Source organism: Salvia hispanica, chromosome 4 (assembly GCF_023119035.1).
Source record: "Salvia hispanica cultivar TCC Black 2014 chromosome 4, UniMelb_Shisp_WGS_1.0, whole genome shotgun sequence".
Lineage (NCBI taxonomy): Eukaryota > Viridiplantae > Streptophyta > Magnoliopsida > Lamiales > Lamiaceae > Salvia > Salvia hispanica.
Genome location: NC_062968.1, coordinates 19,454,059 through 19,469,574, shown reverse-complemented (window position 1 = coordinate 19,469,574; position 15,516 = coordinate 19,454,059). Strand labels below are relative to the sequence as shown.

General features: G+C 38.8%; 3 protein-coding genes and 1 non-coding gene across 11 annotated transcripts; 3 read left to right on the top strand and 1 right to left on the bottom strand.

Annotated features, from left to right (window-relative positions):
- The first annotated feature begins 2,790 nt into the window (after positions 1–2,790).
- Positions 2,791–2,863, top strand: TRNAR-UCU. Its single transcript has one exon. It is a non-coding gene; the product is annotated as a tRNA-Arg (tRNA).
- A 917-nt stretch (positions 2,864–3,780) lies between these two features.
- On the top strand, positions 3,781–6,361 carry LOC125219778 (thioredoxin M3, chloroplastic). Its single transcript, XM_048121838.1, has 2 exons — positions 3,781–4,096; positions 5,748–6,361. Exons 1-2 carry the CDS (start codon positions 3,928–3,930, stop codon positions 6,065–6,067), a joined length of 489 nt encoding a protein of 162 aa, XP_047977795.1. The 5' UTR covers positions 3,781–3,927; the 3' UTR covers positions 6,068–6,361.
- Positions 6,362–6,885: 524 nt separating this feature from the next.
- On the top strand, positions 6,886–9,978 carry LOC125219317. Of its 8 annotated transcripts, none has more exons than XM_048121263.1 (5): positions 6,886–7,063; positions 7,477–8,921; positions 9,066–9,074; positions 9,499–9,561; positions 9,786–9,978. In XM_048121263.1, the coding sequence occupies exons 2-4, from the start codon at positions 7,527–7,529 to the stop codon at positions 9,535–9,537; spliced, it is 1,443 nt and encodes a 480-aa protein (XP_047977220.1). In that variant the 5' UTR covers positions 6,886–7,063; positions 7,477–7,526; the 3' UTR covers positions 9,538–9,561; positions 9,786–9,978. The 8 variants fall into 8 exon arrangements, 7 of the variants coding, with proteins under 7 accessions (XP_047977220.1, XP_047977221.1, XP_047977217.1 ...); XM_048121260.1 differs by having other exon boundaries at positions 6,887–7,063; positions 9,471–9,561; XM_048121264.1 differs by lacking the exon at positions 9,066–9,074.
- On the bottom strand, positions 9,944–13,577 carry LOC125219316 (probable receptor-like protein kinase At1g49730). The gene is made up of 8 exons (XM_048121256.1): positions 13,063–13,577; positions 12,085–12,636; positions 11,713–11,994; positions 11,354–11,615; positions 11,231–11,283; positions 11,073–11,140; positions 10,909–10,998; positions 9,944–10,823 (listed from the first exon to the last, which is right to left on the bottom strand). The coding sequence occupies exons 1-8, from the start codon at positions 13,145–13,147 to the stop codon at positions 10,209–10,211; spliced, it is 2,007 nt and encodes a 668-aa protein (XP_047977213.1). The 5' UTR covers positions 13,148–13,577; the 3' UTR covers positions 9,944–10,208.
- Between the last annotated feature and the right edge of the window lie 1,939 nt (positions 13,578–15,516).

Here is a 15,516-nt window from a genome sequence, read left to right as displayed (position 1 = left end):
GCTCGACCAGAAGCCACCGCTGCAGTCAGATCATCCGCTAAAACAGCCAAGTACAACATCGACTATTGAGCTTCCGCCCTACGCCGCATTGAGTCCTTGCCAGCCCTTGCTATCGTTGTCCGTGAAAGCTCCATTATGCGCCTCTCCTCATCAACTGCAAGCGGGTGTCTCAAGCTCAAGGAAAAATGAGTGGGAAATTGATTCGCATAATTGTGAAGAGAAGAGGGAGGAGAAGTTGATCGTATTTACTAGTTTGGGGAATCAAACAGAGAAAGATAAAGAGAATGACTATATGGCCAAAAGAGAAGAAGAGGTCAACAACACTTTTCACAAGCTGATCGAGAAAGAGATAAGACCTGAAGCTCTTGGATCCAGATTAGAGACAAAAGAAAAAGATTTAAGACCTGAGAGGAAGCAGAGAAAAATCGAGAAGATAGAGATTCTATGCCTTGTTGAAGATGGCAAGCCTGCATTTGAGAGTCAAAAGCACGACCATGAAGTGAAAATGAAAGATAGGAAAGGGTTATTTGAGAATGAGATTAGAGTCGCGACTGAAAAATTGGTTACGAAGAAGACCACAATCAGCAATACTATGAAAATATTGAAAAAGAGAGGGCAGTCCTGTGCGTTTGATCCCGGAGGGTTTCTTCGTCGTGTCGTTCCCACCTTGAGGACAAGGTGGATTTCAACCGTGGGGGAGTTGATACGAATCATATAGTTTAGGATCTACAAATTATTTAGTTATATTTTGATTTACCATATCTTTCCTATATTTGTTAGATATTTGTTTCTTGCTCATTAAGTTAGGGTAGTAGTATCTTATTATTATAAATAGGAGAGATTATATCATTGTATGGGGAATGAATCAATTATCAATGAAATACTTTTCCTAAACTTGTTTTGAGCAACAAGAATATTATCTTTCGTCCCTAGTTGTTGTTCGTCGGAGAACGTCCGAAAATCAGCAATTCGTGGTCCATCTTTCGAGAACGTCGAAGGTTCGATCACCTTATCCCTCCGAGAAGTTAGTTAACCGGCCTCGTTACGGAGCACGTCTGTAACACTGAGCTACAAAAAGATCTAATCAATCACATTTGGGCGAAATTCGGCAACGAGTAGTGTAATTTTTAATTTTTAGGATTTTATTTGTGTAATTTTTAATTTTTAGGATTTTAATTATGTAATTTTTAATTATTTTGTAATTTGTAATAGTATTTCGGATATTTTAATGCATTTTAATATTGTGAAAATGTTTTTATTTAAATTGAATAATAGAATGGTGGGACCCTTGAGCTTGTCCTTAGCTAAGAGCACGGATGTGGGTGTTGTGCTCTTAGCTAAGGACAAGCAAGTAAAAGTGGGTCCGGGCCCACTTCCGTGCTCTAAGAGCACGGATGGTGATGCTCTAAGAGCAGCGCCGTGCCGCTGGCACGGACGGACGAGCTCCAGCGGCGGACGGACGAGCTCTGTCCAGCGGCACGGACGGACAAGGTGATGGACGAGCACCGCTGCGGATGCTCTTACCACCGATCCTCTACCCAAACGGATGCTCTATTGGATTTTCCAACGTGTGATAACTAAGGATGTTTAACACCCAATGGTTTAATTTTATTTATTCAACGTCTTATTATTTCTGACTATGAGTGAATAACACTTGTATGAGTTTGTTAAGGAATAGAGATGGTGTATGGGAACTGGGAAGGGTGAATAAAAATTTGTTTCTAATTTTAATACTGTTTATTTGATATTTTTTAGATACACCTTAATTTTTTTTTTTCAAATTATCATTTGTTACAGTGATGCTTTTTATTTCAAAATTAATCTCTTGTCTCATACTCCCTCCGTCCCACAAAGATAGTCTCACTTTGACCCGACACAGATTTTAAGAAATATAATGAAAAGTGAGTTAGAAAAAGTTGGTGGGATGTGGGTCCTACTTTTAAAGTATTAGTTTTATAATAAAATGTGAATAGGAATGAGTTAGTGGAATATGAGGTCCACTACCAAAAATAGTAAAAGTGAAATGAGACAAACTTTGTGGGACGGACGAAAATAGAAAAATAGGACAATCTTTGTGGGACGGAGGGAGTGACAGAGAAGCGTCTAGATTCAAATCTCATAGCTTCCCCGCCTCCAAAGTTAAAATAGAAAAGGTAGACTTAATATAATGAGATGCTCCTTATGATTTTACAGTTCGATTCGAATATAAGACATGTTATGATTTATAGAAAACGTAGACTTATCTCATAGCTTCTTTTGATTGTATTTTTATGATCTTATACACTATAGTCTATTGTTATGAAACCAATAAAATATGGTACTGAGGTGATATGATTTTAAAACATATACTAATATTACTAACTTACTATAGTTTTCTATAGTCTTATCAGTTTAGGCATTGTAGTGTGTAGTCTAAAGATGCCCAAAGTTTTCGGTTCAAACGATTAACCGTGGAATCGTAACCGGCGGTTCCGGTTCCGAACCGGAACCGTGAAATTTAAATCGGACCAAACCCGTCACTTTTGGAACCGTGGTTCGGTTCAGGTTCCAAAATTCCGGAACCGAAACCGTGCCGGATTTAAACAAGATATTAAAATAAATTTTTAAAAATTAACTATATCGATAATATTAATAAAAAGACCGACTAAATTATACTATAAAAAAATATATAGAATCTTCGTGTTTTTTTTATATTTTTTCATATGTGACTAGATTATTGTGTTTTTAATTCTTTAGCATTGAACGTTTTACGCGTATAAAGTTTTAATAAAGAGTTAAAAAAGGACAAAAGCGCCCGTGGCCTAATGGATAAGGCGTCTGACTTCTAATCAGGCGATTGTGGGTTCGAGTCCCACCGGGCGTGTTTTCCTTTTTTTATTCCTAATTTTTTATTAGGAAAATAATACATATGCCAAGAAAAATATCCCCCACCTATGAATGTACTCCTCATCTTCCAAATCTTTATTTTTCGTGTTAAACAAAAATATAGCAGTATGTTATATACCAGTCATATGTAGAGAAAACAAGTAGAGAAAACCAGTTTTGAATATGATTGGAAAAGATACTAAATTTAAGCGAAAAATATATTTAATTATTTTGATATTGAATCGTCGAATTTAATTTGGTCAAATTAAATTAATTAGAAAACAAGTTAAATGGAGACTTTTTAATATACTTACAACCGTAAATAAAGTTGCATAAAATGATTATGAATATGGGTGGGTCGATACGATATATCGTATCGAAAACGTTGTATCGTGTATCGTATCGAAAACTTATGATATGATATTGTATCGTATCGAAAAATACGATATATCGAAAATTCGATAATTTTTCGATATTTTTCAATACGATACGAGCGATATATCATTTTTTTGGTATTTTTCCCCAGCCCTAATTATGAATCACAAAATAGAGTAATTTCGAATCGAATTTTGATTTTAATCATTAAGTTAATAGTTACAGACTGTCAGTGTGAGTGAGCTGTTGCGTTGATAACAATGATCCAAACTTATTTGATGAGGTGCCTTTGTCCTAGCGGCAAGGAGCTTAGACACGTATGAGGTGCCGAGTTCGAGCCCTCTTAACATCAGTTGTAATTTCCTCCTTCATATAAGAGTTTTTTTTTTTTAAAAAAAAAAAAAAAAAAAAAAAAAAAACTTATTTGATGAGTATTTTGGAATTTTGTTTTTGCTGAAATGAAATAAATATCAAATTAAGAATAATTAGTAAACAAAAACAATTAAATAATTTAAACTGAAAAACAGAAAGTAGTTGAATATGAGTCGCCATCTCCACCCGAAAATCAAAATCCCACGTGAAACATTGTTGAGTGATCCATCGCCATTACGCTTTCTTCTCTGCTAATTCATTTTTTTCCAATCAATTTCTCAAATTCGAACTCGATTTCGCGTTTCAATCGGAAAAATGGCCGCCTCTTGTTGCTCCACTGCCGTCTTCTCGATCTCCCGCTCCCAAACTCGCTGCCAAGTTGTGGCAGCGACTCAATTGCCGCAGATGAACCTGCCCGGGCTCTCGTTTCGGGCTCAGAGGACCCGAAAATCACTGCGAGTGTCCAGCCATGGGGATAGCAGAAGTAACTTCTTCGAATTTTAATCATCTTTTTCTTCTTAAATTTAGTTCAATCGATGTGTTTTACATTTGCATTTGTTACTGATCTGATGATTATTATTCTTGATCGTGGTTAGTATGGCATTTAATAATGGTATATTTGTTGTGATTGATTATGTGATGCCTTGATCTATATGATTGTGTGATTCTAGGTTAGTCGTTGCAATTTCTGATCTAGGAAAGAATCTGATTTATACAGTAAATATATCTACAAAGGAATGAACTAACATTGCAATTTTTTGTTAAGTATGAAACTGAGATGGAGTCTTGAATCTTGATTAGCTATTATAACCTTGTAGTATCACATAAGTTCCGTGTATAATGTATGTGATCTTTGCTGTGATTGGTGCATTGTTTTTCTTGGCTGGTGGGAATGGTTTGCTTCTGTTGTGATGTTTTTAATTTGTTGAGTGTATTATTAGGCGTGGACGCATAGGTTGTGCAGTCACCTTAGTTGTGGACTTGTATAACCCTATGATTAAGATGAGTAGTGTAGATCATAGTGTTTCTAAATGAAGCATTTCTGATTCTGTGTTTGGATTAATCATGATTATTAAATTTAAGATAAGTCCAAGGATGGTAGAATTGTAAAGGAATACCAAAAGTAAGAATAGGGAGAAATTATAATAGGGAATCATAGAATCTTGATTATCTATTAGTATAACTTTGTATCACAAACGTTCAATGTATAATGTATGCGATCTTTGCTGCGGTTGGTGCATTTCATTTTTTCTTGGCTGGTGGTCTTTGTTTTTCTGAAACTCCTCCACTCTGTTGGGACGATTTTAGTTTGTTGAGTGTATTATTAGGCGTAGCCGCATAGGTAGTACAGAGTCTACAGACTTTAGTTCTGAGCTTGTGGAGTATAACTATATGATTAAGATGAGTTATGATGGTCATAGTGTTGCGAAATGAGGCATTTCTGCTTCTGTGTTTGGCTTCATCATGATTTTTAAATTTAAGATAAGTCCAAGGATGGTAAAATTGTAAAGGAATGAATACAAAAGTAAGAATTAGGGAGAAGCCCAAATTGTGGTCCTATCTCTGCTTAAACCGGTTTGGAGGTAATAAGCAACTGTGTTGTCATCTGAAATTATGTTATGATCTGCATCTACGGATCTACCAATCGTGGCGTTATATCCTTGATGAGTTGTTGATCAGACATTTTTGAGATGCTTGGAGATAGCTTCTTTGGGGTGAAATTAGAGCTTATTATGGTCATCCGATTCATGATTCTTTATATCTTTTCACTTTTGGACATTGCAGTTATGAACTCTCTTTTCTTAGAGGATTTGATTTGATTGGATTTAGTGCTTATTAGGGCTGACTATACTTAGAAATCTGGCCAAGTGTTACATCATTCTCATTGCCTTTGTCTGCTTTGTAAGTTTACTGTTCTTGCTTTTTACTCTGTTTAATACTAAATGGGGCCGACTTCAATGTGAATCATGGAAATTGAAATGAAGCTAACATGGTAAAAATGCATCTGTGTTACTGGTGGTAAAGTTGGGATGAAAATGAAGAAAGCAAACTAACAGATATTGCTCTTTATATCTCAATATAGGCACAGAGATAAATTATCGCTTTCAACTAAGTGCTTGTTATCCCCTTTTCAGCTGCAGTTGTCACTGGAAAGTCCTGGGACAAACTGATCATAGACAGTGAATTACCTGTGCTTGTGGAGTTCTACGCGAGTTGGTGTGGACCCTGCCGCATGGTTCATCGAGTAATTGATGAGATATCCACTGAGTACTCAGGGAGGCTGAAATGCTTTGTTCTTGATGCGGACACTGAATCACAAATTGCTGCAGACTACGACATCAAGGCTGTGCCGGTGGTCTTGCTGTTCAAGAATGGTGAGAAACGCGACACTGTTGTTGGCACCATGCCAAAGGATTTCTATGTGGCTGCCATTGAAAGGGTTCTGTCTTCATAGATCTGTGAATTGGCTATCAGAATAGGAAGATTGAGAATTTTATGCTTCGTCTGTCAAATGAATTTCCTTATAATTTTGTACGGTACAATACATTGCCTTCTTCTCTGCGCACGCCGAGAGTTACTACTGTAGAAAAACACTCGTTCGTGAGGCATACGACCGTTAACGCCACCCGTCTGTGATCTTTCAAGCGAAGCTCTCTAGTTTTGCCACTTTTGTATGTACAGGTATTGGTGTACCTAACTGTTTCTGGTATTCAAGAATGTGAAGATCCATTTTAGATGGCTTTTTTCACTTTCTTCTGTTCTTGTTTTATGGCTTTTGTTTTAATATGGATTTGGTAGATTGATGTCAAAATAAAAGATGAAGATCTCAGTGACAAGACATTTTTTTTCTCTAAAATCATAAATTTTGCTGAAATTTGGTCTTTAAACTTGAAATTTGATCATAAAAAATAGTATGAACATAGTGAGTTTCCCATGAATTGATTTTTTCCCAAATTGAAATCAAAAGTTTGTGACATTAGAGAGTCAAATGATCAATTACTATATTCTTGTTGCTAAGTATTTCAATATATTCAATGTCTTTTGTTAGACCACATATTAGAAACCTATATTTGTAAAATTTATACTTAATGCAAATAAATTATAAATTTATTTACCTTACATATAAATTAACTGATATTCCTTCTATTTAAATTAGGAAGATTTTTCGAGTGTATTATGTAAGTACGTATTAACTAAGAAAAAAATACTGTACAATAATTAGAGCAGGCGGTACAATCTAGTAAGCGAGGCTTGCAAGATACGTCTACATCATTCAACGTCGGTTTACCTTTTCTTTGCCGATTTCTCCAATCTCTCGCCGTCGCTGCCCAATAATCCTCCAATTCTTTCTCATATAAAAACACTCCTCACCATGTTTTTACTCTAGTACGGAGTAGTATTTATTGGAAGCATTCAATCTTTACTCAATCCAGCTTGATTTTTCTTTCGGGTTAGTCTTCTCTCTCTACAATTCAGTTGATATCGGTTGAATTTCGTTGTGGTTTTCTGTTTCGAGATGATTTTAGTTGGAAGATTGGATCTTTAGTTGTTTCCTGAATTTTCTCTTTTTTGCTCCTTAATTATCGATTCATCAACAGAAATTCTTGAACTTTTCATGATTGATTTCTGTTTCATCACTAGGATTGCTTTTTCTTATTAGGTTTGACAGTGATTTCCCCATTCTTTACTTGATTGCTTGAATTTTGAGTATATTTTGAAACTTCTGAATTTTGCTGAGGTGTGTGTGTGTGTTTTATTCGAATATGTATGATTATTGCTTGGGGTTTTGTAGTTGATTATAGGTTCCAATCCTTTTTTCCATATGCTTTGTTTGATTCTTTCCTTCTTTCTTCCTTTGATCAGTGACAAACCCTTAACATCAGGAAGCTATAATTCTGCCAATTCGATTACTGATGTCGAGCTCGAATTCGTCTTTGCTGGCATCGCCAACCCAAGGAGCCGATCAATCAAAGAACTCGATTGCAAATCCATCCATGCCTACTCAGCATCAGAGTCGGGGTTCCCTGCACGTGCCTGTGGCAATCCTTTGGGACATTGAGAACTGTCCCGTGCCAAGTGATGTAAGGCCCGAGGACGTGGCTGGTAACATCAGGATGGCTCTGCGGGCTCATCCTCTTATTGATGGAGTGGTCACTATGTTTTCTGCCTATGGGGATTTCAATGCTTTCCCCAGGCGGCTACGAGAAGGCTGCCAGAGAACTGGTGTCAGGCTCATTGATGTTCCAAACGGTCGAAAGGACGCTGCTGATAAGGCTATCTTAGTTGATATGTTCCTTTTTGCTCTCGATAACCCTCCACCGTCTCCCATCATGCTTATATCAGGAGATGTTGATTTTGCTCCGGCTCTTCACATTCTAGGTCAGAGAGGATACACTGTCATCCTAGTTATACCCTCTGGAGTTGGTGTCTCGTCTGCTCTGAGTAATGCTGGGAGGTTTGTTTGGGAGTGGCCTAGTGTTGCTCGTGGGGAAGGCTTTGTGCCACCCGCCAAGGGGTTGAAACCGCCTTGTGTAGGTACTGCAGAAGTTACCGGGCTTCTAAAGGGATGTCAGGTCAATGATGGTGTTGAAGGCCATAATGAAGAAGAATCAATAGTGTATCAGGGAGCTTCAGGAGGCTGTTATAGTAATACGAAAGAAGTTCCAGTCGTGTCACAGTCTCTATCTGAATATAGTAGTAGTTCAGTAGTAAAGCTCCAAAATCCCATGAGTGGAAGATCACACAGTCCTCCATGTGGATTTAACGAAGCTTCAGCGGGAACACCTGTTAATTGTGAGCAACAAGACGTGATGTGGGTGCAGCCGGGAGATCTCGTTGGTTTGAAGTTACAATTGGTAAAGTTACTTGAATTGTTCGGTGGCTATTTGCCCTTAACTCGTCTTCCAGCAGAGTACCAGAAGATGTACGGCCGGCCTCTGTATGTTTCTGAATATGGTGCTGTTAAACTCGTAAATCTCCTGAAAAAGATGGTTGGTTCAATCAGTGTCGAGGGGAAGGGACAGAGGAAGACTGTCTGCCTCCGTAACCCAAAGCCCGAATCAGTTGGTCCTACGCCCACAGTGATTTTAGCTAGGCGGGATAAGAAAGGAAAATCGTCCATGGAAGATAACCTTAACATAATGGCTGGAACTTGTTCTTCAGATGAGTTGTCAGATGAGGAAAGGACGGCTATTGAGGAAAACGGTGGTAAGAGGGGAGGAGGAGAGAAATTTAGCTTTGAGACTACAAATGAGTCACAGGCTATTGATAACCTTAAAAGGTTTAGATACGAGCTTCAAGACATCTTGGTAAGCTACTCTTGTCAAATTTTTCTTCAAAGCTTTGAGACAATATATCATCAACGATACAAAAGACAACTCGATTATACGAACTTTGGAGTGAGCCATCTAGGAGAGCTTCTTGATAAGGTGAGAGATATCGTGGTGGTGCAGGTGGATCCGGTAAGTAAAAGGGAATTTATGATTGCTAATGGTGCATAGTTGAAACATTTTGTTACACGGCCGGGCCTAGGTGGGGTCTCTTCTTCCTCATCACAGTGGTTGTTCTCTGTTACCTTTATGTTTTTTTTGAAGTGGAGAACGCAGAGTCTGCATTACCTGTTCTGTGTAGCGCAGTATTGTTGTATTTTATATGGAGCGGTTACTACTCAAACACTGAATCTGATCAGCCCAATTGGAGATCTTTCTGTATATCTTCGATTATTGACTTGCAATACATGACCAGAAATTCTCTTCACTTAAACTCTCTTGTTCTTGATAAAGATCAAACCTTTGCAATTTCCTGATTTTGACTACTTTGAAGCAATACCATCATCACTGTAAGCTGTTTCTTGCAAGATTACTAATCTATTAGGGTCACACCTAGTTTCCCTCCGGCTGCTATCGGAGAAGTGCATACAAGTGAATAGTGGCGGCATATTGACACCGGGTACACTTACTACTCAACTTTGCTACTTTTTCAAGAAATTTAGTGTTGGCCTTTAAAGCTCTTGTTAGTTAACTAAACACATGCTGTGTGGTTAAAAGGAGTTTAGTGTTGAGGGAAATAAAGCTATTCATTATTCTCTGATTTTGCTTGTTAAGATGTCAACCATAAGTCTTGTGAGGTCTTTAGATTATGGTTCATTTAAGACGTCTGCTGTCTCGTGCCAGAGAAATGAGAGACGGAACCTGCTACGCGCTGTGGAAGCGTTTAGTTGTGCTCGAGATGCAGAGCTGTTTGCCCGGGTTTCTGTTCCGAGACCATGCTCATATCTCAGTGGCATATTGGTAATTTTAGTTGTGTCTGTATCCAGAGGTGGGACACCCAGTTGCAGAAAGTAATGAGATTGTAATATTTTGATTGCAAAAACATAATCACTTCTTTCACAAACAAATAAATGCAAAAGAAATACTAAGAGTTCAGACTTGTAAAAAAGAATATGTTCCCAACAAAACTACATTTTCCTGCTGATGTATGTTGTCCCTTCAAGTCTCAAACCATCTTCTTCAAGACATGAAGCTTCCCAATAAAACATCATTCTCTTGCGTGTGACGGAGCTTCCTCCCGGTTTCGTGTATGATGCTTACTCGTCCTTAGATGGACGGTGTATTGTTAGGCGACTGCGGTGAGCCCATCTCCAGCAGGAAGCTCCGGCTGCAGTATGATCTCGATGTGCTCGAAGAAGAAGCAAGATTCCTGTCTCCACTGGAAAACACATTCTTCCCTCTGCTCTTCCTTCCCCTGTTTTCCGTGCCTTCACCCTCGTCGTCCTCGACAGCTTCAACAAACCCACTGTGCATAGGCTCCGAACTCTCATACAAAAGCCTCAGAACCTGCTTAATCGAAGGCCTCGCCCTACTCTCCCTCTGGGTGCACCATCTCACAATGGCAATGGCCGTCCGGAGCTGATCAAAGTCGTAAGTATCGCCTAAATATGGATCAACGAGCTCGTCAATCCTCGACCCCTCAGAGTCCAAAATGACCTGCGCCCACTCGATGATGTTCTTGTTGTCCTGTATAGCTCGTCTTCCGGTGATCAGCTCTAGCAAGACGATGCCGTAACTGTACACATCGCTCTTCTCCGTTAGCTCCCGACTGATCACGTACTCGGGGTCCAAATAACCCGGAGTTCCTCGTATGTCGGTGTTTATGGGTTCGAAGAAAATCGAGCCGTTTTTCGAAGCGTGTGCGAGGCCGAAATCAGCAAGCTGGAGATAGCAATGTGCATATCCATCAATATGCTTGAACTATGTTGTTATAGATCAAAAATAGAAATTCACTTGTCATAGTTACCTTAGCCACAAAGTTCTCATCTATTAATATATTGCTGGACTTCACATCTCTATGGCACAAAGGAGGATCACAGTAATAATGGAGGTACTCCTTCAAAGGGAAAATCAATTTTGGGGTTAATGTTACTTTCAAATCTATCTTATGAGGAATTTTGATGGACTTACGAGTGCATTCGCCACGTCGATGGCAATCTGAATCCTAGCCCGCCAGCTTAGGGGAGTTCTACCCTCCGCTGAAAAACGAACAAACACGCACTTAGTGAATGAGTCCATTCAAGTCTACGACATAGATATGTGTCTTGAATATTTGTATGATAACATACCATGAAGATGATCCTTTAAGCTTCCATTTGCCATGAATTCATACATCAGAAACCTGCGACGAACTAAGTGTAGGTTATCCTTTTTCAGCTTAAGAAGCATGTGGAAATACATGATGCGCATACCTCTCGCGCCTCTCTATGCAGAAGCCTCTCAAAGCAACAAGATGGCGATGGTGCAGTCGGGCAAGGAGCTCCAGCTCCCTGCAAAAGTCGCCTTCCGCCTGCTCCGACACTTTGCTCATCCGCTTCACTGCTGCGACTAAACCACCCTGAAACTCTGCTTTGTAAACAATTCCAAACCCCCCTTGTCCGATGACAGTGTTGAAATTGTTCGTGGCTTTCTTTGTCTCTCTGTAGCTGTATTTCCTGAACGTACCTGGCGGACCTTCACAGTGTACGTAGATTACACGAAAAATGAGATTTGGATTATTGGATACATATAAGCCTAAACTGGGGAGCCTTGACTGGAAACAAGAACATACCATCCTGAAATTTTTTCGCGGAAAGAGCAAGAGCTTTTGGGGGTGCATCGTCGTTTGCATCACTATCCTCCAGCTCTCGATGTTTCCTGCGGATCAGGACAACCAATACTGCAAGCAAGATCGAAGCAAGTGCTATAACTGCTACACCAATGCCTAGAACCACCGCTAGCCGGTTGATATGATGATTTCCCTTCAGAGATGCGCTCAGCGAAAGCTGAGTTGGACTAGCAGCACCGGGTGAACGAGGAGATGTCTCAGGTGGAGGTACAGGAGGGGGAGACCCTAAAATTGGCAGTTAAGATTGTAACAAATTATTCGTTTTCACATCAAAAGAAGCCGGCTAAATTAAGAGAAGACGAAGTTGAAGCCTACCTGCAGGAATGATGAGGCCTTGAACACCAAAGAAACAGCTGGCAATGTCGAGCCTTGACGAATAATCAACCTGGCTAGCAAGAGCAGCAAAAGTTGCATCCCTACAAGTGCTCAAAGTCACATTATCGATAGGCCCTAATAGATTCCTAAGATACAGAACGCCCGAGTTCAAGCACCTCCGACAAGCTTTATCCTCCGAGAGAGGTGCCCTGCAATTCTCAGCGACATCATCAAACTTCGGTGACTGAAGCATCTGTGTGACAGTTGAACGGCCTTGGCACCTGTAGGTTACATGTATTTTCGGGCCAAACCCACAGAAAACTGTCGCGTTGCTCGTCACCCCGTAGAGCTCAAATGTTTTAGATATGGTGTGAATACATCTTTCTGACATATCAGCAGCTACCCCCAATTCGCTCGTGGCGTTTGCATATTGGGAGACGGAGATAGCAACCATGGCATTGATGTAGCGACAGCACCTCCCTCTGTCGGCCGGATTGGAGCACAGGGAGGCGACTCGCGTGAAATTAGACCCGCTCAAGTCCAACGGGCAATCTACATAAACAGAAGCACAAACATACCAATTACCAAATGCCAAACATCATTCAGAGCTCTCTCTTTCTGGTTCATCCATAGCAGAAAGAACACTATCTATCAGTCAAGCTGCAATTCTATAATGATGAATTCATCCATTTCTCTGAGGTTTGCTAAGTTTTGCCATTGCCATTGCTTAGTTACTAGTGTTCAATTGGATCCTATAAACTCAAAAATTTGTAGAATAATCACATTAAATCCCAAAATCTCCAAGTGAAACCAAAGCTATCACCAAATTAAAGATATTTACACAAATCCTTTCCACTTCAAATCCAAAACCTCAAATTAAAATGTGAAATGCAGATTCAAACACAACTTAAACCTATAAACCATAAACCCCCAAATCCAGAAAGTAATTAGATGAAATAGAAGTAATGAGTGAGTTACCAGTAGCAGCCATTGACAGAGAAAGCCCCAATTGAAGAAGCAGAGAAAGAAGAAGAAGCAGCGGCGGCGGCCAGCACTGCGCCATGGAATGGAGGAAGAGAGGCGTATTTTAGCAAAGGTGCTGGCGAAATGGCATTGCGTCAGTTTCTCATCTTCATTAAATTCCTCAAACTGTTCATTGTTAGCTCATTTTCACGAATCTCGGTATCAATTTCAGGACCTCTTTAGGTGGGGGCCATGGCTGAGCTTTCCTTGCTTCTTTAACATTCGTTCATTCCCCACAAATTAAGATAGTAGTAAAATATAAATATTTATTTATTCATTTATTATAAAATGAATAACTCTGAAAACAGAACTCGTGGCGTCGGAAAATAGAGGTCTCACAACAGCTTATGAATAGCAAACTAAGCACGTAAGTGGGCTCCAAGGATTAGGGTGAAATTATCGCAACTATTTCTAAGTTGGTTGAGCCTCGCCTCGACCCCACCTGTATCCGTCGTCGGGTATAGTGCAACATGCCTTTGTAACCGTGTAGGGCACGGGCTGTGTTTGCACCTCTTTCTTTATTCAAAGAGTAATTGAAATTAATAAGAACTTTAGAGATTTGTTTGGACACCAAATTTGCTTTTTCTGTTGTCTTTTATCCCCAAACCATGTTATATTCCCCCCCACTGTGCTCTCTCGTGTTCCCTTTGCTACTTTGTATTCTTCTCATGCAATTATGTATTGTAACTATCAATTAATAACCAGTGTATTTTCCCCAAATATACACTGTAGTTTACTCCATTTGTGTTTTGTATTTTTTTGGTAATGATAATGAGAGATTTTAAATAATATTCATATGTACATATAAGGCCTAGAGCAGTTATATACTACTCCTCCCTCCGTCCCCGGTTAAGAGTCACACTTTTCTATTTTGGTCTGTCCCCAACTAAAAATCACACTTCATTTTTACCATACTTAGTAAGTAGGTCCTACATTCCACTAACTCAATTCACTCACATTTTATTATAAAACCAGTATAAAAAAATGGGTCTCACATTCCACTACCTTTTTCAACCAACTTTTCTTTATATTTCTTAAAACTTGTGTCTGATCAAAGTGTGATTCTTAATCGGGGACGGAGGGAGTAGATTGTTTTTAGACCACACAAGATATCATGATTGATTCACTCAACAAAATACTCCCTCCGTTCCATAGTAATAGAGACATTTTATTTTGCGCACTCGTTTTGAAAAAATAATTATAAATAGTAAAAGTGGAGAGAAAGTAAAATAAGGGAAAGAATATTATAGATAAGACTCTTCTCTGCATTATTCTTTCTCTTACTTTACTTTTTCTCCACTTTAACTATTTATAATTATTTTTTCAAAACGAGTGTTCAAAATGGAATGTTTCTATTACTATGGAACGGAGGGAGTAGAAAATTAAATTACTTCTCTGAGAAATGCCAAATATCACTTTGACATACAAAAAGTGGCAATGAAGCGTTATAGAATGTCAGTTTTTTAAACAAGACTATAAAGATGATAGAATAATGATATAATACAAGTTTAACTAGCATGATAATATGACCTTGCAACAGTTATAGCATGTTAAGTAATTTCAAGGTACACTACAAAAAAAAGGATGTTACTGAGCACCACTAGCGAGCACATCTAATAGTGCTCGAAAAATGGTGAGCACTTTAAACTGTGCTCGGCAACATTCCAAGCACAATTGAAGGTGCTCGGCAATACCATGAACGGGGGAGTTAACTTGCAAGCAATACCGAGCGCGGTCAACGTGCTCGGTTTAGCAATTTAAGTCAGGGAAGCGTTGTGCTCGAATATTGCCGACCACCTGAAATATGCTCGCATGATAAATGTATTAGCGAGTGCTGATACGAGCTCGGTAATCCCGACCACGCTTAATGTGCTCGGCATTCAAAAATTAAATACATTCAAGCATTTATTTTTATAAATATAACAAGCACCAGACTTATGCTTGGAATATTCCGACCACCTGACATGTGCTCGCCATTCCAAAATATTCAATGTTATAATGCGTATAGTTTTAAAAAACAAATACACAACACTTATGTTCACAATATTGCGATATATTTTTCAAACATAGCGAGCACATTTATGGTACTCGGCAATTGCCAAGCACATGGATGGTGTTCGGCTTGTTTAAAATAATTGATATTTTATGTTCAAAATAGATTTTAATATATATGGTGAATGATCCACTAATTTTTATACATGAAAAATTTTCGTGATATTTCTGTGTACTAATAAAAAATATTGGCATGTTTAAAATTATTATTATTGTTAAATAATTATTATTTATACTATGTTTTATATAATTCCGAGCACATTTATGGTACTCGGCAATTGCCAAGCACCTGTTAAGCACCTGTTTGGTGCTCGGCTTGTTTAAAATATTTGATATTTTATATTCAAAATAGATTTT